The sequence below is a fragment of the Leptosomus discolor genome, chromosome 15 (assembly GCF_034619465.1).
Source record: "Leptosomus discolor isolate bLepDis1 chromosome 15, bLepDis1.hap2, whole genome shotgun sequence".
Classification (NCBI taxonomy): domain Eukaryota; kingdom Metazoa; phylum Chordata; class Aves; order Leptosomiformes; family Leptosomidae; genus Leptosomus; species Leptosomus discolor.
Genome location: NC_141405.1, coordinates 2,295,429 through 2,317,522, shown reverse-complemented (window position 1 = coordinate 2,317,522; position 22,094 = coordinate 2,295,429). Strand labels below are relative to the sequence as shown.

The 22,094-nt window shown below is 36.2% G+C and overlaps 1 protein-coding gene across 1 annotated transcript in view; it reads right to left on the bottom strand.

The window, feature by feature from the left end:
- CEP112 (centrosomal protein 112) overlaps positions 1-22,094 on the bottom strand; it is a 172,969-nt gene that overhangs the window by 136,665 nt on the left and 14,210 nt on the right. Inside the window, exons 6-10 of the mRNA XM_086473829.1 lie at positions 17,632-17,679; positions 17,417-17,494; positions 4,266-4,352; positions 2,254-2,353; positions 906-1,024 (exon numbers count right to left, since the gene is read on the bottom strand). Coding sequence (XP_086329955.1) covers positions 906-1,024; positions 2,254-2,353; positions 4,266-4,352; positions 17,417-17,494; positions 17,632-17,679 — 432 coding nt within the window. The remainder of the gene's footprint in view (positions 1-905; positions 1,025-2,253; positions 2,354-4,265; positions 4,353-17,416; positions 17,495-17,631; positions 17,680-22,094) is intronic.

Genomic DNA, 22,094 nt, shown 5'->3' with positions numbered 1-22,094 from the left:
TTTCCGCCATACTTCCCACTATCCACATCTTTCCGTAAGACACATGCTCTGATTTCACTTCTATAATTTCATTAGGTTACAATTAGTTTTATCATTTTAATTTGCCTTCTTGTTTGCACACTGGCATCACTGATGACAATTACAGCTCTAGAAACAGCACTTGCTAGCTTACTGCAAAATGTGGGATGACCTCAGGCTGCAAATAATGCTTTTCTAAATCAAAACAAAAAACCCCACCTAACACTGAAGCCTGAAGGTCTTAAGCACAAAGGACAAGATTTATGGTTTATCTCTTAGAAGACAAGAATTAAAACCAACATCACTTCCAGATGCAAGGCTGCAAAAAAAATTAAAACAGCATACTCCATCTAAGAAGGGAGGTGGTTTTGGCCTTTTTGTGACCCTCCCTCTCCTGAGAGGGGTAAGCAAGACAAATACTGACAATAATCTGGGCAAAGGTGAAGCTGTCTTACAATAAACATGCTTTTCTCTCTGCTTTGCTGCTGTCTCGAGTCTAACAATAAATAAAAATGCATTGAAGAATTCATGACCCAACGCAAAAATAATAGTTCAAAGGAATCACTGTGGCAGCAGGTAGCAGCAAGTTTACAGAGATTAAAATTCCATGTCAGGTCAACCAGAAATAAACACTTCCCTAATACACCCAGAGATTTGCCAAGAGGGCCAGCTGAACCCCAGGAACAGAGTGACCAGCTGGGTGGGTGTGGGTGTGCAAACATCAGCAAAAAGTCTTGCAAGATTACTCTAGAAAAAAAATAAAATCAGCATAAGAAAATACCACTAAAAGTAACATATTCCTTTTGGGCTTTTGTAAGTGACAAAAATGTATTATCCCAGATATACACTGTAGGAGTCTTTCAAAGGGAGCAACTATTATTCATTACCCTTTTCTCCCACTCATTGTTCAAAGATTCATTGCTTTGCTCACACATCTTCTTTAACTCCACAATCTGCTTCTCTTTTGCTTCTCTGATGACTTGTGAGTCACGAACAAGGGTCTGAACTGTCAAAAATGGAAAAATAAACAACCATTCAAGAGATATCTGGGATTTTTCAGTGTGGGCAACAGATGCAATCAGATTACATCAGCTTTCCAACTGACCTGGCTTTCCGATGTTTTTTGGTTCTTACAAATACTTAATGCATGTGCTTCTTTAAAATTTAGCACTTAGATTCTGTGTTACTAATATATTACAAGGTGTTCTCTTATTTCCCAAAATACTTCATAATGAGTTTTCCTGACTGAAGCAGTAAATATACATCAGCAAAATTTTGTAACCTTGAGAAAAGAGGCATTTTTAACGTGATTTATGTGCATCTTTAGGAGAAAATGTTCCAGTGAAGGTTGAACACTCAAGATATACAAGGAAATTAAGTTCCTCAACTTAAATTGCAAGTGATTGCCTCCAACTTAAATTGCAAGTTATTACCTCAAGAATTCAGTCTGACAAATATAGTGGAAAACAAAGCAGGTTCATAGTCACTATTCAAAAGCCACTGATGATTTTCACTATCTGTCAAGAGCGTCGGTGCTTGAACACAACCTGTTCCAGCTGAGTGCAACCACCAGCCACCAAGAGAAGCACCAGATCCTTTGCTGGACAATTTACTTTGCCAAGGAGCAGGAAATAATATACATGGAACTCTCTCCCTTTCTGTACGTAGGTTACCAAACTTGTGTATTGTTTTACATTGTGGTTTAGTCCACAGAGTAAATGGACTCCAAGGAATTCTAAAAGAAACTAACATTCAAAAACTGCTGACAAGCCACACTGAGGCCAAGTTTTGTACTTATGACATATGCAAGAGTACTAATAATCATGTTTGAAATCTCTTGCCGCAATAGTCCCAAATAAATAATACATTGTGGTTTGATAAAAATGTACTGAATGTAAAAATAAATTAAACTTGAGCCAGAGATTCCAAAAAGTTTTAAATAAGTGGTCAAAATACTTCGGTACCTTCAAAGACGCTTATTTCTGGTGACGCTCATAAAACCTGTATTAAATATAACAAGATCACACCGCCTCTTGGAAAATTTGGGTTGGAAACTGGACAGCAAAGACAATCCAGCAAGCCTTTCAAAATCTGAAGGAAAAATGAGTCCTAGACTTGCAAATGAAGAGGAAAGGAACATCTGCACCTAGAAAGAACACGTAAGCCCACAGCCACAAGAAAGATGCAGTACAATACCACCACGCAGAATACAACAACTGTGAAAGTAAAAATCACCTTTTTTCTCCAGTTTTCTAATCGTCTCCTCATATTCATTTTGTTTGGTTTTGCAGAGGGACTTCAATACCTCTATTTCATCATTCTTTCTATCCAAAATCTGTAGGGAAAATTCACAATACTTTTGTTAAAAGTCCAAATAAACCAAAACTACAACCAGTGCACAAAATAGTATATACACTGATCTCTGCAAAGGAGCTGCCTTCAAGAAGTGCTTAGGTCATGCAGGACTAGGTGATTAAATCCAAGTAATTTTCACAGCTGAGACTGCCAAGTCATAAACAAAGGACTGATTTAGGTAAGTGTAGGCAGAAGAGTAGATTAAAAAGGAGTTTGATGTTTCGGGGGTGGTGGGGCGGGGTCTTTTTGTTTTCTTTTAAACTTGAGCAAACCCAGTGTTGGTTTTGTTGAGTTTGGAAGTTTCATGGTGCTCCTGCTGCAAATAGAAATTATTTGTTTCCCTGTTCATATTTATGTTGCCTAATACTATTTAAAAGCACCTAAAATTCTCAGCAGGTTTAAAAGTATTTAAATAGTTGGTGAACCTCACTACAGTCTTTTGTACTTCACCAACTGCAATTCTTTGCCCATGTTCCAAGAAACAACGGGTTGGAATAGAGCAACTATGTAACTACAGTCACATTTCTGTACACGCCAATTTGGGGAAAAAAATATTCTCGAGCATTTGCACACTTTTGAGATAGTATTTTAATTTAAACTTCATGTTTAAGATAAACATTAAAGTCACAGAAATTTTGTAACTGTGCCCCAAATCTCTCATCAAACAGAAGCTTTCATCTTAAAACAATATTACTCCATCTGCATTAAATGTTTTGTGCCTTTAAAGATTAAAACGACACTATTTAACCTTTTCTAAAATACCCAACGTTATTAAACAACTTCAAAGGACGGAATTCTAACATCAGTTAGAAAAGGATGACAACTCAAGGGATGAGAAAGCATTTAAACTATTTCTTATTCTCACAAAGCTGTTTCCTTTAGACTCCCAGCTTTGCTAGCTAGTGATACTTGCAGACTTTGAGAACAGATGAGCCAAATATGCACCTGACCAAATATTAACATCCTCTCAGGAGGCTTTGATGTGTCATAGTGTTGTGTCAACTAACTTCCTCCAAGTCCGTGACTCAGTCTTAAGAAACAAAACATCGGTAGTCAGTAATGCAAAGCTTACAGTAGGATAAGTCATCATGATCCCAACGCTGAGCATTTAAGTCCCACTTCGCTCCTGGGATCACAGTGCTTCAGAAGGCACTTCGGACCTCGCAGAATTTGACCCCACATGTTTAAAACATGGTATTAAAAGTAACAGCAAGGTCTTTGATAAGTTTGTAATCTTCCCAAAAGTGGTGTTATGCAACACAATAAAGACAAACCAAACTTAACCCAAAGGAAGCGTATCTGGTGTCATTCTGTTGCTGCGAAGAACGAAAAGTCACCTCCAGCTTTAACAGTGCAGTAACAAATACCGAACTGTGTCTTGACCAGCCTATGCTTTAAGTTACTGTGTCAAAACAAAGGCCTAAGAACAAGCACTATTGCTGTATTAGTGGGAACGTATGTGACACTTGATAACTTTCCTACTGTTATTTTTTGCATTCTGTCCATAAAAATTTAATTAAGCATTTTTGTTCACATTTTTCTATTACACAAATGCCTTCTCTCTAAAAGAAAAATCATGAGTGTACAACTTCATCAGCATATGAATCCACAGAAGCTGTTAGGCTGGTAAAATAGGTTGTTCTGTTCAAACAAACAAGCAAATGACCTTGTATTTTCATCTGCTTTCTGGGAGCGTTTTCCCCTTCCTAAGTTTGTTATCCTAGAATATTCTGCATTCCGATCAGCTTATGCAAACTTGTTATCTACAATCTTACTTTAGAAGAACTTCAATTGTGAAGAAGTTGAAGTGCAACTGCAAATTATTGTAACCAGAGTTTCTATTATTTTGTTTTATATACCATCTTTGGAAAAATAACACAAACACTTCTTACCTTTTGAAGATCAGCATCATGCTTCTGCTGTAATTTAAGTTTTTCTTCATGAAATTTACCTTCTGCTATTTTCATTTTCATGTCCAGCTTTAAAAGAGAAATAAAATAGATATATAACTTAATTAAAATAAAGAATAAATTACACTAATGATCTTTGCATAACTTAAATTATTCATTTATGTCTTTGAGAAGGCAATGGGACATAACAAATAATGGCTATGAAAAAATCTATATCCAGTTTCTCAGTATTTTCATATTTATTTAATAAAACTGTTACAAAAGATCTCAACCTAAAATATTTATTTAGAAAATGGATTTGTAAGATGTTTTAGTTGGCAATAAAAACAACCGCTACTCCCCAGAAAAAGCTATCATCCTTTATTTAAATAAACACTTAAGAATGAAACTTTTACTATTTCTGTTAATATACCAAGTATGGTAAACTTGCTTCTGTTCTTTAGGCAGGTGTTACATTTATACAAAGAAGGTCCTTTAGCCCAGATGCATGTTTATTTTTGTTTTGGTTTTTTTTTTTTCTATTATTCAGAGATTTCACATTCTAAACACACTTCCTTTTAAAGGTTACTTATAACGGGATTAAGGATATTGCTGCTGAATTTGATTGCTAAAATACATTTCCTGCTTGTGTTTGTTCAAAGTGGTGTACTTGAACCCCTCCGACACAATAACACATTGCCACTTCTTACAGTATTTTTAAATCTCTTCCGTAGTTTCACTATGCCATTAACGACTGCCTTCAGGACTCTGCAAGTATGACAGGCATTTTGTGTTTCTCAGAGTCTTCTAAAAACCAAAAGTGACACCTCGAGTTCAGATTCAGGCTATTCCACTTCTGCATTTAATCATTTCTACTGTTCAGAAAGCAAAGTGGACAGAAAAGTTTCCCCAGAGTGACAGATCCCAATGACACCCCTCACTTCAGAAAGGGCAGACCAAAATCCTTGAAGCATGAGTACCAAGATCTCTCCAGAACATGTCTTTAAGCAGTCCATTGCCAACAGATGAACTTCTATTTGCCGTTTGGATGTTCTAAGAGCCCATGGTGCTGAAGTCCACCCACCTTGGAGCTGGACACTAGACTCATTACCATTCAGCTGTTTTCAGTTCTCCAGTTTTTGCTTCGCTCAGCTAAGAACCTGACTTCTAACCCTCTCAAGTGGCAAACTCCAAAAGGAACCAACAAGCACTATTCATGCTGCCTTTATTTATATCCTTTGATTTATCAGTAGTTGTCATTCAGGCATGAATCTTTATCTAACATACACAAACAACAAACACACTGTAAATTATTAATTCCTTTTATATGATTACTTCGTGTTATATCTTTCTGTTCATTGTGACTTGAAAATGTGAGCTACAAAAATGCAAAATGCCATGTAGTAAATACAGAATACTCCTCTAGAACTGAAATCAGAGGCAGCAAGAGCAGCAAATCCTTTCAATTTCCAGCCTCCACATCTACCAATACCCAAAGTACACACCTGCTTATTACACTGCATATAGAGGCTACCTATCTCCCAAGACTAAATAGGTACATAGTCTTACGCAAATTATCAACGGAAAAAAGTTAGATTGACAATTAATCCAAAGAAAATACAGTATTCCCAGCTGTCAGCCATCTCTTATCATCCAAAAATAAGCGTCACTATAAAAATGCATATGCTATTCATGAAACATACGCATATGTATATATGAAAAGAAATACATGCATATATCCCTCCAACAAAGTGACATTATAGAAGAAAATCTCAGTTCCAGGTGATAAATAAGTGTTGATTTCAAAAAAAAAGTGCACAGTAATCCACTTCCAGATAGACAGTTTGTGAACATTCCATAAATAAATATGAAGATCTTGTAAAAACACAAATACTAGAAACTAAACATGAAAGAGACTCCAATCTACTTGAATTACATTAAAAGCTTATGAATTACTGATGTATAGCTATTGCACTCACACAGCTATTAAATCCGCACAAACACATTACATTTAAAACTCATTAATAAAGTGAGAATGTCTTGGCTGATGTAAATTAATCCTTGGCAGTTTGCATCAGCTGAGATCTGGTCTACGCTTTATTATTCTGTAGGTTGAAAGAACATAAAAATAAATCAGACTAAAATTTGTCTTGTGTTAAATACGGACGTATATTTTCAAGCGATGGTGATTGTTCCCCACCACACGGCTGTTTTCCCACAGGTTGACAGCAGAAATCCCTGTACTTGAAACTGGCTCCCACTCCTTGTCATTAATCGTCCACCTAACACCATTCTTGCACTTGTACTAGTTCTCATCAATTTTAGTTCACTAATTCATTGCACTACTTCCAGTAGAACAGACGGCCCCTAAAATTTCACAGATTTCGGGACTAGTTTCCAGAAAGGACAGCTAGTTGCAACCAAACAACAAATGTGAAAAATGGCTCCAAGATACAGAAGTCAGCTCTTAATGCAGGCAGACACTCTAATAATAAAATACCCTTTCTTCAAATACAAAAACCCCACATCTCTTAATTGAAAAATCCCAAAGACCAGCTCCTCATCAGCTGATGGCTGAAGAGCTGATACCTTCAAAAGCATTCAAGGTTCTGAACTTCTATAAACTCACTGAAATTCTGAAGTTTCAGCACCCCAGATATTGTCCTGTCCTATCTGCTTCATCCACACTTATGTAAATTTGCCCCTTCAGAACTTACTATACAAAGAAATGTGGGGAGCCCCATACTAAAGTGGTTGGAATTCAACGGGTGATGTGCACGTGGAGTTTTCACGTATTCTTGACAAGAAACTTGTATTTGTAATGAGTAGCTGGCAAAGAATAAAATACAATTAAAAATCTCCAACAACATTTAAATTTTATAAAGGTCCATACTTCCACGACACACATGTACCTTCATCACAACTTCCAGAAGCGTTAATTTGAGCATTTGCTGTAAAAATAAAGATGCATTGGTTTAAAAAGCCTACATTTACAATTTCTGCCGGGGAAAACTGCTGGAAAAGCCAGAAAGCATAAGGACAACAAACCAGCATCCTATGGCAAAGCTTGGAGTACTGGTTCCATCTACAAATCTGCTTTTTGACCCACCCTTTGTTCAAGGCGGACTTCCAAGCTCACCGCCTGTGCAGATAAAGTTGCATTACGCAAACTTATTTCAAAAAGTGATCTCATTAAGGCTGGGGTTGAAGCAAACGGGCTCATCACTTCACAGCTGGGAGTGGGACTTCTCCCCTTCCATTTCAAAGTTTAAACAGGTTATTAAATACTAATTTCAATAAAGGAGTATCTTTCAAATTAAAACCATACCAAACTGAGGCAACCGCATATCTGCGGTTACCAACTGTCAAACCCCATTTGCTAAGTCAGGCTCCTTGTCTTGCAGAACAGGGCTCTGGATGTGCCACTATAAAGTGCCCTTGCACTTCAGCTTTATTTATTAAACACATATTGAAAAACAAAACAACCTACAACAGTATCAGAGAGCTTCCTAAGTTTTACACAAAATAGATGAGAACAACTCAGAAAACTCCTTCACCTTGTTAGAAGCAATTTACTGAGCTCACCAGTTTTAGTAACTTACATTATCAGTTAAGAAACAGCAGAGAACATGAAATTCATGGCATGTTACCTTCCAGGAAAAAAAAAAAAACAAAAAAAAACGCTGTAGATATTTAGCCATAGTTGAGAAGTTTGCAACTATGTACGAAACGCAGCCATTGCTGTTGCCTGAACATCATTCCTTTGGATTTCTGTCATTGTTTATTCTCCTTACAAAGAGTATGAGGCAATTAAACCCTAAGGCCATGTAAACAATACTGATGTCAAACATCTGTGCTGTCCCTGTTATTTAAAGCCATGGAGGGTGGTATCAACAGAACTGCTGTTATGTGCCCAGTCACACTTTCTTCCTAATCTAAAAAAGCAAAACACCACCAAAATCAGCAGTTACCTGAAAATGTGAGTTTCATCGTATCACTGTCCTATATTTTCACAGCACAGGTTAGGTGCTATGAAATTTAAATGTCAAACTTAAATCGAGAGAGTCTAATCTGCCACCGTCATAAATCTCTGGGAAAAAAAGGTGATAACTCAGTTTTCCATGACAGATAACAAACATTCATCTTGTCACCATTCACAAAAATTTGTAGAAATATTTAAATACCGGATTTAAAAGTAAATCAATAAGTAGACTAACAATACTAATCAGAGGTAGCTTTGAACTACTGATCACTCTTCACTTGCTTCATTACAGGGATCACCCTTAGGCCAGAGCGGGCATCTTGAAGGTTTAACATCCATCAGAGATATTTTTTTTTTTTGGATATTTGACAAAACAGCACTTGTTGCTTGCCAGGGTTTTTTTCCAGGTCTATGAATATATGGGGGAGGGAGAGAGGAAGCAAGGAAGGGGGAGAAGGATGTAAACAATAAATCAGAACTTCAAAGTAAAAACTAACAATACAGAACAATGACTTGTGTATCTTACAATATATGACAAAACTTATTTGCCTTGGTGTTATGCAGCTGCTAAAAGAAATCAGTGCACAATACAAAGCTTTGATATTTTCATAGAAGAAAAAGGTTTCTTAAACAAACAAACAAAAACAATCCCAACAACTAGAACTTTCTACCGAATCACGTTTACTCAGTTTTCACAGCTTAAAAAAAAATAACTATCAATAATTTAGACAATGTTTTAAACTATATAGGCAGGCCAAGGCAGGAGATACTGTACTTGCAAGACATTCAAGATTTATTATACATAAAGCCACACTGACTTCAGACAAAAGTAATTTGGAATACTGTATTTCACATCTTAATTAATAAGCTATATTTTTTAATTGTTATTTCTGTATCTTATATTGTATCCCCAAAATTTTTTAAGATTAGCTTTGAGGTACATCAATACTTCTAACATTTAGAACAATTTAAGAGTCAGAACAACCACCTAAATACATAAAAGAAAATCATTGGCACGAAAAAAAGGAAACATTCATACTCTATAGCAATTTATTTGAACAGAAATTTCTACAGTAACTACAAAGTTTAATCACATTGGAACAAATCTTTCATTTTCAAAACTGAACTGCTGAAAAAATGCATTGAGTTTACAGTAAGAAAAAACACTGTTCACTTCAACTTCATTGCATTCAGATGTCTGTAGCCAGCACGCTTGTCACATGACACATAACTTAATGTCACATCTTATATTTAATGAGCAGCTTCTACCCACTTGCTCAAACCATTTTGAAGATCAATATCTACTCTTGAAGTGTTTTTAACTGAAGAGAGAAAGGCATTGTAGTACGAAAAGAAGGCGCGAAGGATAAAACGTGTAAGATGCATACAGAAATAAGCCTCATCTTTCACACGCTGATGAATGGGTGATCATATTCCATCCTCATGGCAACCAACAGTTAGAAAACCTTCACAATTAAAACAGGCAAAGTACATTAGGAGAGAAGACTCACTGATGTTCCGGGTCTACAGTAAAGTGAATTATGCATATCATGACCAAGTATCAAATACAACCACAGGTCTTAAAAGCGCAAATGGATTTGATCTCCTTGCCAGTGCACATTGTACAGGAGGGATCAGTGATCTTCACTCAAAGTCTAAAAGACAGGCAAGATGAAAAGTTATTTTTAGGAAGATTTAAGACCCTCAAGCCTGTGTTGTTCACTGAAACTACTTAGAATAAACCTTTCTGAGGGATAACAGGTGAAAAAGCCTGAAGGCTTGAACAAAACACAAGACAGACCTGATGTGGATGACTTTGTGTGTAACAGTTCACCAGGAAGGCTAAAACCAGGAGGACATTTAAGCTGTGCCAAGGTAAAGCAACGTAGGCCTACAGACAAGCTGGCAGCCCTACCAAAACTCCTTACAAATAAGCAAGGTATAAAGATAAATGTTTTGTTGAGGAAAAAAAAAAACACTGTTGAAAAGTTTGCTTTTCATAGGTTAAGATTTCAAGAGGAGTTCCAGGTTCAAAAACAGTACCTGCTGCATCTCCCTGAGGTCCAGCTTGGTTCCCTTCATAAATGGGATTCTGTACTGTAAAGAAGGGACTATTTCAAGTCTTTGATGTAAAGAATTTTTACAATATATTATTTTAAGTATCCAGGGCCATTGTTTCTCACTGTTTCGTATGCAGACATTTCCCAAAAATGTCCTGGGAGGGTGGGGGGTAGCTTTACCACCTAACTGTATTTACTTGATTGAAATTTCCAAGGCTCTATCAGACCTTAAGAACAAATCCTATAAATTAAAGGAAGTCATAAATAATATTTTTCCTAGTGGAATATTACGCACAATAAAGGCAGTTTTTCCATCTGGGATTCACATTAACTTTGGGCTCTTTTGCTGATGTTTGTACTCATCCTGAGTGTAACAAAGAGATTAAAAAAGAAAACAATTATAACTACATTTTGAAAAAGTAGATCATTAACCACTCCTAATTCCGCATTAATCATCATCAATGTTTTTATCTGATGCAATGCCTAAGGTGAAATAAATGTCTTGTAAAGTCTCTGTTGCAGAGAGCTTACAGTCTGGACAAACCAGAGACAGACTGAAAGAAAAGCAGTGTCAAACAAGTGAAACATGCAAGTCTGAAATTAGAATGTAAAAAGACTCTTTATAAACATGGCATTTTGCCCAGATTCAAAGGTCCTTCCACAAAAGTCTATGTTTATGATCTGGACTATATTATTTGACCTAATAAACATTTACACTTCTCTCCACATATCTAACCTTTGTATCTTTACTCTTTAAAAACATTACAACTGCTACTTCTAGTTATAGTATTTTTATAGAGCACTCTTTGAAGAGAAACTAGATATTCACTTAAGTAAAAAATTAGTATGACATCACCCCATTTTTATAGCCACTAAAAATGAAAGGCTTTGTCCTGAATCAAATCATACCCGCTTTCTCTCGTCAAGAAAAGTCTGACTTTTTAAATGACACTGAACATTAATACACATTTGCTGTACACAGAAAAATAATTGAATGGACAATTGTTGTTATTCATATGTAAATGTCATTAGTCTCTTTCAAGAGAGAACAATGTATTTTTCATAGATTTCCAAGTTGGGGGTGGTGGGAATAGGGAGAAAAGCATACAGCTTTGAATCCCAACAACTATAATAACATGAAATGGTATTTTTACTCTAAAGGATGTTTTCTATAGCTAATAAACATAGCATGCACGTTAGCACTACAGTACCTCATATTACTTGGAGTGGCAAGTGCCCCACTTCCCTATGTAACAAATGTTCGCCAGTAGCAGGAGAGACTCTGACAGCAGTAAGTACCAAAAAAATTTCAAAATGTGTTTAGAAACTGTGAAAGCTTATACATGGTAGTAACTTATTAGATGTAATTTCATAAAAGACAGCTCAAAAATGCAACAAACTGTGTCTTCAATTGCACTGAAAACTGAACCCAGTTAAACCTTGTGTTCATGTAGAAGTCAGACTGATTTCCAAGGGACTAAGGAAAATCCGAGTACAACAGCATAGTAGATACTACTTGAAAACATCATATAATTCTGCATAGTGCTGAGTCCAGTGGAGTAAATGAGTCTGTATATACTGAGTCAACAATGCTTATTTTTTCTCCCCAGTGTTACTCTTTTTTTTTTTTTTTCCCCCAGCAGCTGCTGAACCTTTTACACTCATTTCAGAAACTCCTAAAACAGGCATTAAAACTGTACTCCTACCTTTATTTCACAAGTGCAACATGTAGCAACAGCAGTGTATAACAGTACCTACTTCCTCTAGTCAATGTCTTTTCTCCCTTAAAACCCAGGATCTACACATATAAAAAACACAAACAAACTTTTTTTTTTTTTAAGAGAGAGACACTTTGAGGTAGAGATTAATCATGCAGCAAAAGATTAATTCCCAGCTGCTTGGCAACCATCTGGACATTCTACTGGTTAAAAAACTAGTCTGAATTGCTAACCCACCTCTTTGATCTTTCTCAATGACTCCAGCACATATGTGCAATAATTAAAGACATGGTTCACAAAGTATTCCCCCAAAAAATAAATAAATAACTGTACATGCACGTATATATCCCCATGACCAGACCAATTAGTATCAGGAATTATAAATCACAAGTCAGTTTATGAAAACATGTCTCATCCTGACATACAGTGTATGTATCACTCCTGCCTAGCAATAAAATAAGGTTTGGGTTTTATTACATTACATTCTGAAGAGTTATCAAAGCAAGACAGGATGCGATTTCCTCACACGGAAGACAATGGACAACTTGCATATGTTCTTAGGAACAGGACATTAATCATCCAGGAACCATGTTAACAGAAGTCAAGATTGCTGCATTTTTAAACATGAACTAACAGATCACTATTTAGAATGATTACTTGGTGGTGAGAATCAGTTTACAACTGGATTGTCAATATAAATCAGACACTGCATTCAAAATAGACATCAGGTTTGTGGATAAAAGGAGAAAATTCAAATGAACCAGAGAATATTCAAAGTCACAATACACACTGCTCGGAATATTTTTTAGGGAAATAAAACTATTTTCAGAACCAAGTTGTCATAAGAAAAAAAAGTTACAGAAGCATGAAAAAAAAAAAATCAAGATTAAAGCGATAATTATGTCATATCTGCCCTTCTGCATTTTCCAGAATTCAACATGCACGCTTACACTTTAACAAGAACATTCACCAGAATTAAACACCTTAACAATTCTTACCCCTTGGAAAACAGCAAGACATTTATGAGCAGAAGAATGACTTGGACAGTTCTGGGTGAACAGTGTGACGAGAGAAGGGGAACGGTAAAGGAGAGAAGTGGAAGTAAATAACAGAGGGATCAGAAGAAAAAAACCACCCCAACACACAAAGCTCCAGTCACTGTAAGATGCAAGTTTTGGGCCCACCTACAGATGCCTTTGCAACTCAAATGCTTTCAGGAAGTCCATCAAAAACACCTTCCTCCTCTTATTAGTAAATACCTCTGAACTTAGAAAGCACAAACAGGATCACCAGCCCCATAACACACCTAAGGAGGTTCCTCTCCCAATTCCATACACATATGTATCTATACCCATGTACTGGGCAGATTTAAACTCTAGACATACATACACATGAGCACGTAAACACTTCCATTTCATTATAACATACAAGAGAACAATATGAATATATTTTGTCACTATTTGTGGAAGTTATGAACAAAATATCTGTTTTCAATGAAGAAAAAAATATCAAATCCGCGGCTTTGCTAAGAGCACAGTGATGTTAATTTTCCACTGGCAAAAGCTCAGTTTAATTACAAGAGTCCTTCTTTTAGGATACTGCCTCCATATTAGTTTTATTTCTTGCTTTTAATTTGGTATGCATTTAACGTTTCATTCATGCATTTAAATACTGTGTTATAGAACAGCAATGAAGAGGAAGACAAAGCCAAAAGGGCAATGCTCACTGATCACCATTACTAACTGCAGGGACAGAGACACATACTTTTATCCTCAAGTGCTCTTTTATTCCCTTTTTTTCCCCCACCTAAAACCCCACCTCTTTTCTACATTAACACCAGCAGGTGTTACTCACTCTCCCTCCCAAGCTCTACAACTTTCTTTCCTCCCTGCATTCTACGCATGGTCCCTTTTGGGCAAAATCTATATCACAGCCCTTATGCAATTCTCTCCAAGCTATAATCTCTTGCCAGTAAGCGAGAAGCACAGTAAATCTGCTGCCTTCAGCACCTTAAATTCGGAACACTTTTAGCCAGACCAAGCTTAACTGTGACATCATCACTGCAGCACGCTGATTTTATCTTAGCATACATACATCACTAGATCCCAACACTCTTGGTGCAGTAAGACTTACATACACAGACTGACAATCTTTATAAACAAAATGTGTTATGCAACAAATGGGAGTATTCAGTCACAAAAAAAAAAAAGGAGAAAAACATGAATAAAGATTACAGAGATAAAGGTTCTAAATAGCTTTTTTAAAAGGCTGCACCTTAAAGATAGAACTCTTGAATACAGGAAAAAAAACCAACCCTCTTCCTTTTCATCTTAATTCCAGTCCTCAAACCATGAAAATGCATTTTCAGAAGAAAAAAGGTGTCTTTTTCCCCATTCTCTACACTCTAAGTTATATTTCACTACCCAGCTCGCCTCTCCTTTTCCCTGGACACATACTCTCTTCCTCACTCCTCATTCCACATGACAAATAGGTGGAAATTATCCTGCAGGTATTCCGTATCCTCTTGAAAATTCACCCATCACCTTCCCCAGAATTACTCCCCACTCCAGTTGCACTGTACTAACTACCACTCCAGCTGACTGTAGGAAAGACAACCATTCCTGCCGGGCTGCTTTAGTACACAAGACAACAGAAAAGCATCTGTGCTCCCATGTCCAAAGACTTCATCACTGGATTTCCAACAATCAAAACAGAAAAGTGACAGGAGCACAGTGATCAAGTCAACAAAAACACTGGAAACGCTCAATGTTCTCAGTTAACCCAGATAGATGAAGCTTCGTAATACAGTTATTGCACAAGGCAAACTTGGCAGTTTTCCTAAAAAAAAAATTATTTAAAAGTTGGTATATAGCTCAGTAGAAATTTATTCCTGGTGTTAATTACAACCTCCAATTTCAAAGAATAAGAAGAGAAAATTATTTCCAATATTCTTGCTTCAGATTTGTTTAGGTTTCATTTGCTGAGTCTAGATAAATATCTTTGCTTACAGAAATAAAACAGAAAGAAATTGAGAAAAATGCTAAGAAAAATTAAGCCTGACAAAATGAAAAACTAAGAACGAGAACTTCTTTAAAGAAACAGCAAAACTTCTTACATCAGATAAAATATGATGTTTTGTTAACCTTTCTCAAACAATTAGTTTATTAACATAGCTAAATTTGTTTTTTAATTCCAGGAGAATTTCAAACCCCTTTCTTAGCGGTGGTATTGGTTCTGTTTTTCTGAAAAATGAAAAGTAAGAACTTTTCCTTTCCCCCCTCCTCCACTCCGTAGAGTATTGGGTGGCACTCAGGATGACCAAAGGTGAAGTTCAAAGGGAAGCTTTTTCCTATTTATCAAGATAAGCCAGTCGTACCATCTGTTCTGTTTTGCTGTACTGCTGAAAACTGATATATTCCTGTTTTGTTGCATCTTCCTTGTTTGAACCCATGATTTTTCAGTAATGACAGTTTCCCAAATGGTTTAATCCATCTCAGAAGTATTTGGGGAAAATATGACTAAAACCCACCGCCTGATGACATTCACATTTTCATAAATCTGTGATGTGGTTATCATTGGAAATGGCCATGTGTTTAGCATTACAGAGTCAAAACAGGTGCAGGAATGGTTTATGAACAAAGGTCTAAAGGTTAAAAGCACAAAACCACAGTTATCCTATTTTATGTTCTCCCACTCTTCTACAAAGCAGTTGAAAACAGTTAAAGGTTTACCAAACCTCTTTTGTACAGCACTGTTTTTCTGTTAATACATTTACGTTCTATAAATGAAAAGGTTTTATTCTTAATTGAGCTTCACAAACAAAACAAGATGAAAACACATTTAAGTTTTCTACTTAATAGCACACACATGGTGATTGTGAAATACTGTCTATAACCCTTCCAGTTTAAACTAGCCCACAGTCGACTACCACTAGCAAAAAACACTGGATTTTTACTGTGTGGTTTAAAGGATTTTTCCACTGAACTAGCAAAGTATTCATTGAGTATTTTATGTAGCTACTTGGCATGCATTCCTGTTTGCTTAATTTGAAAATATTATTTAAATGACAACATTGTGCTTTCCATTTATTTTTTTGGTCTGTTTTCACATCTTATGAAACCTTGCCTCATCCTGAGGCAATGGTGCTTTGAATATTGTCAATACAAAAGAACAGTCAATATTAGACCAGAGCAGAGAAAGTAAAAGGCACACGTATCGTGCAACTGCCATATCAGGCTGCGTGTTTACGCATCAAATTAGACTGCCAGCTACCAACAGAAAGCGGACTTTCACATACATTATTTTATTAACAATGGAAGTAGCCGCAAACCAAATTTACCCTCCCCTGTATCGCAGTTAAAGATGTCTTCTGAAGTGTCTGAAAGTAACTTTAGGACAGTTGTAACTCATAACTGTCCTTACAACATACCATGGAAAAGGAGGGACGATTTCATGGTTTGCAGATGATGCCCCTTCCTTTCCAGCTCACATATTTGGAGTCCTGTGTAGGTCTAAGTACTTGTGGATAGCTAGGGCTATACCCACATATGTTAGCGTATTGCTGAAAACAGAAATTTAAAGGGCAAAAAGAAAAGACTGTTGGGTTGTTTGGTTTTTTAATCGTTTTCCTAATATGTGTTAAATTTCTTTTCCTGAAGCCTGGTCCACCAGACCACTGATTCACTGACTTTCCAGAAGGAAAAAAAAAAGAAAAAAAAAAGTAGTAATGCTTACATGGTTTCAGAAGAATCACAAATATCTATGTGCTAAACCCAGTATATTTGAGTTTTAGTCCATGATTGATGTTTTTTAAAAAAAAAAAAGAGCAGTTATGATAAAAATATAATAGGCATACATCTTCCTTAAACTATGAAAAAGGTGAAAATGATCACAAAACTTTACTTTATACCCATTCAAAATAAAATAACACTGTATGAGAGAATTAGACAGGCAAGCTTTGACAGTAACCTTGCCAGTTTACAACGTTCACAAGCAGCAATGCAAAAACCGGTATGAATGAAAGAGGATTGGAGCTAAATGAGGCAAATACAGAAATAATGTAGGCCCTAACAGAAATAAGGTTTAATCTGCAAATTTTTAAAGGTATACGGAAAGTAAAAAATCCTCACTAAATCAAGGGTACTTTGGAAAATTCCTAGAATTCACTCTTCTACACCAAAAATTCCTTCAAGGAACAGTAAATATGTTACAAAAGTCTTTTTTATTCCCCAATTAATTGGGAAATGCATTAAGTATTTAATGAAAAGCCCTGTCACTTCAGTAAAAATTCTCTTACACGAGGTTTTCTGCAATAACAAACTGTTTTGTGAATACCCAGTTTCCAAAGAAAATGCCCTAACTTACTTTATCTAAAATGACTAAAAAGAATCTTACCTCTTTCTCGTGCATTCGAAATAGTACCTGTTCATCATGAAAAGTGCTTCTTTTTCCTAGGCCAGTTTTGGGTGTCATCTATTGAATGAGAAAAAGTTCAAAACAACTTAAGTTCAAAGCAGTAACTCCAAGTAAAATCAATCCTAACCAGAAATTAAAAATATTAAGCATGTTTATTCACCCTTATAAAATATCAAGGGAATATAAATACGTACCAAAGACATCGGCATCGTTTTTTCTCGCAAATATCTTGGATTTTCTAACTGAAAAACAGTAAGTTAGAGAAAAAGTAATCATGTCACCAATGTCTTATTTCTTACAAACAGTAGGAACTATCTCCAAATATTTAAAAAAGTTTGCAGTGACAACTTTGGGTGCATACTTTGGGAGGCACTCTGCATCAGCGAGGGTATACTGGACACAGTAACTCCATCACCCAAGAGAACAACAGAACAGATTTAAGCATGCCTTTGGACGTACACTCCAGTTCAAGAACTGCTTTCACTAGAAAACTGTATTATTTATTAAAACACAGTTGACCATCAAAACAGTACCGCCTCTAGATACCCGGCTGTAACCTAGGACAACACACAAATTAATTTTCCTCTGCATTATCCTTTCTCCTTTAGAACTTTCCAATGATCCTTAAGAGAAGCACTCAGCAGAATGCCACCACCCAGTAACACACTGCCATCTTTTACAAGTTATAGAAACGGAAAAATCTTCAGAAGACGTCATTTTGTTGGACATGACCTACTCAGCAAGTTTTTAATTTTAGTGTTTCCCAATGCAAATAGATCAAAAATTGCATTTTTTCCCCCCCTCAAACCCTTGTGGGTGTAAAAATTCCATCAATGCATGTTTTAAAATAATTTGGCAGCTAAATACACAGCTTATGCAAAAGATTTCCAACTTTATTGGATAAATCTTCATTTAAATCAGCGTAAAGCTAGAATAAAATTACAGATTACAATGACTTTAATCTAGTGTTTTTGAAAAATTGCAGTTGAGTGCATTGAAACTATACCCACACGTGTAAGTCATAGAGACAAAACATACGGAAATAATTCATTAACACTACTGTATAATTAAAGCAGCTCTTTTAATCACTATTTTTAAGAACTGAATACAAAACATTGTTCACAACCCACTTCCTCTATCAGACAGCTCTATCTTTTTAATTTTCTCAGACGATGAGGCTCAAACATCACATCACAGAGAATGCATAACACCCAAGAAAAGCTTTCAAGGGTATAATCTTGTAAAATGTGGCAGTGAGATTTGGAATAGGAATGTGACTGCAATACACATCTTACAACATTTAGTCTATTTTTTTTTTTTAAAGATTAAATTGATCTAGGAGGCATGGCAAATATATCAAATGCTTGCACTTTCGCCAGTACTATATTAAACAAATTTGTGTGTTGAATTTATCAGTGAAAGAGAGTCTTAATCCCTCTGAAATTTCAATTTGGTACAGTATTATTCATTTCCTGTCCTAAAAGGTTATGCAGGATTTCTATATGCTGTTGAAGAGCAGCCATATTCCACTTAGAAGTTGTTGTAGATATCCACATTTAACACATACATTCCATTTCAATGAATAGTATTATCTAATATTTTATACTATAGCTGAAAGTATAAGAAAACCAGTAATTTAACAAGCCACCTATTTCTCTTTATTGTCAGTGAGTTTACTAAAACAGATATAATAACTTTCTTTCATGTAAAGCATCCTGGGTTGATTCCATTTCAAGGCTCTTGGTGACTGTCTTTTTTAAATAAGCCACAATGACTGGCATGCAAAAACCAGGGGTAGACATTAGTGAATAAAGGAATCCCACATGCACCTACTGCAAAAACAATTAATAACTTTGGATGCGGAAGAGGAGATTGGTGAGGAGAGGAATACAAGAATGAGAACCTAATGAAGCATTAACCACATCAGATGGGTAACAGTGGCGGGGAGGGGGAGGGGGGGAATGGATAAATTGAGAGACAGAAATAGAAAGTACAGAAATTCTAAACCAGAAAAATGTAGAATTTTGTCCCACACGTTTGTACCTGCAATAGTAATTTCTATCTACAATTCTCTGGTTTTCCTAGTATTACAGTGCTCCTTCTAGCTCATTTTGCCTACTTCCCCATCCATCCACACGCCTAATCACCCCCTGTGCAGATACCCAGGACTGAAGGCAGCTTGCCAAAAGTTCAAGGTAGATCCCTGATCTGGCTCCCCAGAAAACTGAGCAGCACTAACAGAGAGCCCTCACCAATACCTGGTGGAATTCTGAGAAAGCTAAGGCTGCAGAACCAAATTTCAAAGGCTTAATTATTTTCTAAAAGCCCTCTCTCTCATGTGAACTGAATACAATCGCCCTTTACTTTTGCTTTTCTAAAGCTCAAAATTATTGTAAATATTTACAATTAATTCAAATATTTGATCTGACCATGAAATTAAGCTGTTTACAGTCTTCATTTCAAAACCAATCTAGAAAGCTAAGGTATATCCTACTTGTTTATGAGAAAGAAGGAAAATGTGCCTCTAATACTTGTACGGCCTAAGTCTTGCATTTTTTGATTTTGTAACAGCAGCCATATGTGCTTTGAAGTTAAATGTTCCCACTTTGTTACTTGTTGTGGATTATATCCACTTAAACTGATCTGTAAACATTTAATGTCTCAACATTCATTCTTTTCATGCTGGTCTTCTGCAAAACTTCTTGTTCTCAAAATTATACCACATTAAAGAGAGAATATCACAATAAAGAATGCCCAAAAAAGAAAAAAAGCTTGTATTTATGAGAAACATGCAAATTTAAAAATAATAAGCAAAAGGTCAAAGACAAACCAAAATACATATGTATGAAGCTGAAGGACTGCCATGAGAAGAACAGTAAATCACATGCTTTTTTAAGAGTATCAACCAAATAAATGTCATCATGAAAGACATCTTTATTTGAACTAGAATTGAACTCTAATTTGTAAATACCACTTCTTAACAAAAATGGCATTTGGAATTTCTTTGTAGAAAAGATTTTGGATTCTCCTGTTCTATTAGGCAGTCAAACAGACAACAAATCATGTTCCAATTTGTGAAGACTGGCATGGTCACCTTCTAGTACTGGAGTCCTCATAAACCAGAGCTGGGAAGGCTTTGGATAATCAGATCCCCATTACTTAACAGAAATAATCTACTCTATGAAAACATACTTATTCTCCTAAGGTGAAAAAGGTAGGGCAGAAATCTGCCTAAAAACAGATTCCAAAACTGAATTTGAGGCAAATTAGCCATAGCTTTCACCTTCAGCATTTTCAATTTCTATTTTAACAACACCTACAGCAGTCAAAACTAAACATTTTTGAAGTATACAATTCTAAAGCTACCAATGCAAGCAATGAGTGAAGCACTGATAAAAGTAAACAGAGCTGAAACTGTTTCCCCCAAAAGCAAGGACAGTGCAGAAAAAGCACAATTTTGAGCACCAAGTACTTCCACCAGAATCATCCTCAGGGCATCAACTGTATTTCATCCCTCAGGTGAAAACAGTGCATAGGTTTTACATCTGTCATAGTCCAGAAAATTACAGCAAAACTTCTGCACTTTTGACACAGTAAATACCACAATGACAACATGAACGTTATGCTTCCATCCTACCCCCTCCAAAGTCACATTTTGTTCTTTGGAAGATGCTTATCGAGGGACGCTTCTCTCCAATAATGCGCGACCACAGCTTCTTACAGTTCAGCAACAGTGAGAAGGGATGTTGTATATATTAAGAGTCAGGAAAAAAAAACCCCACATTTGGATCAGCAGGCTTGTTGCACATTCCCCCTTAAGCTTCTTCAAAGACAAAATGTGATTGTTTTCAAAACAAGGATGGAAAACACACACATGAACGAGTTAAGAACACTTAAGAGTTTGAAATGGTAAACAACTAAACTGAACCTTGCCCTAAGTTCTTACTTTAATCTAACCAACCCAGCCAGCCAGCATGTTCCCTACAGAAATAACTGCTGAGTAGCTTCAGGAAATTTGAGTAAGGACATTCTTATCTAACATCATAATTTGTAGGGAAGTTCACTTTAATGCTGCTTCTGCAGTCTTAGTGGAAGGACATTAAAGCACATAAAGATTGTTTGTCAGCATGGAAGTTGAATTTATTTTTTGAAGTCACAACACCACTTGGAGTTCACTGTGGGAAAGTTTTTACAGTGTTGCTGCCCTCCAACGCCACACCATATACAGTAGGTATGTTTATAGTAAGCAGACAGACTAAGAAACCAAACAAAAGATAATCAAATGGTTTGTACAGAAATGGTTGAGCTTAACTAGACTGGAAAGGCACAGGCAGATGTGAGCCAAGTACACAAAACAGGCATAACACACACTGTTGCCGTAGCCACCCAAGAATTCTCTATGCTTGCATCTACTTTAACCCTGTGTTACATATAATTTCTCCAAGAAAGGAAAACATAATGCAAGCCACTGACTGCAGAGTTTCTTTGGTCTAAGTCCTCTTAAACCTTGATTAGGCAATAACATTTCCCATGACAAATTCTTCTGGGCAAGACCCAAGCGTCCAGGTTCTTTGTACTGAAGATCCCACATCACTCCTGGTAAAAGCTAAAGAGTTAATTCTTGTCCTGGCTGAATTCCAGTGGTGAGCAATAACGT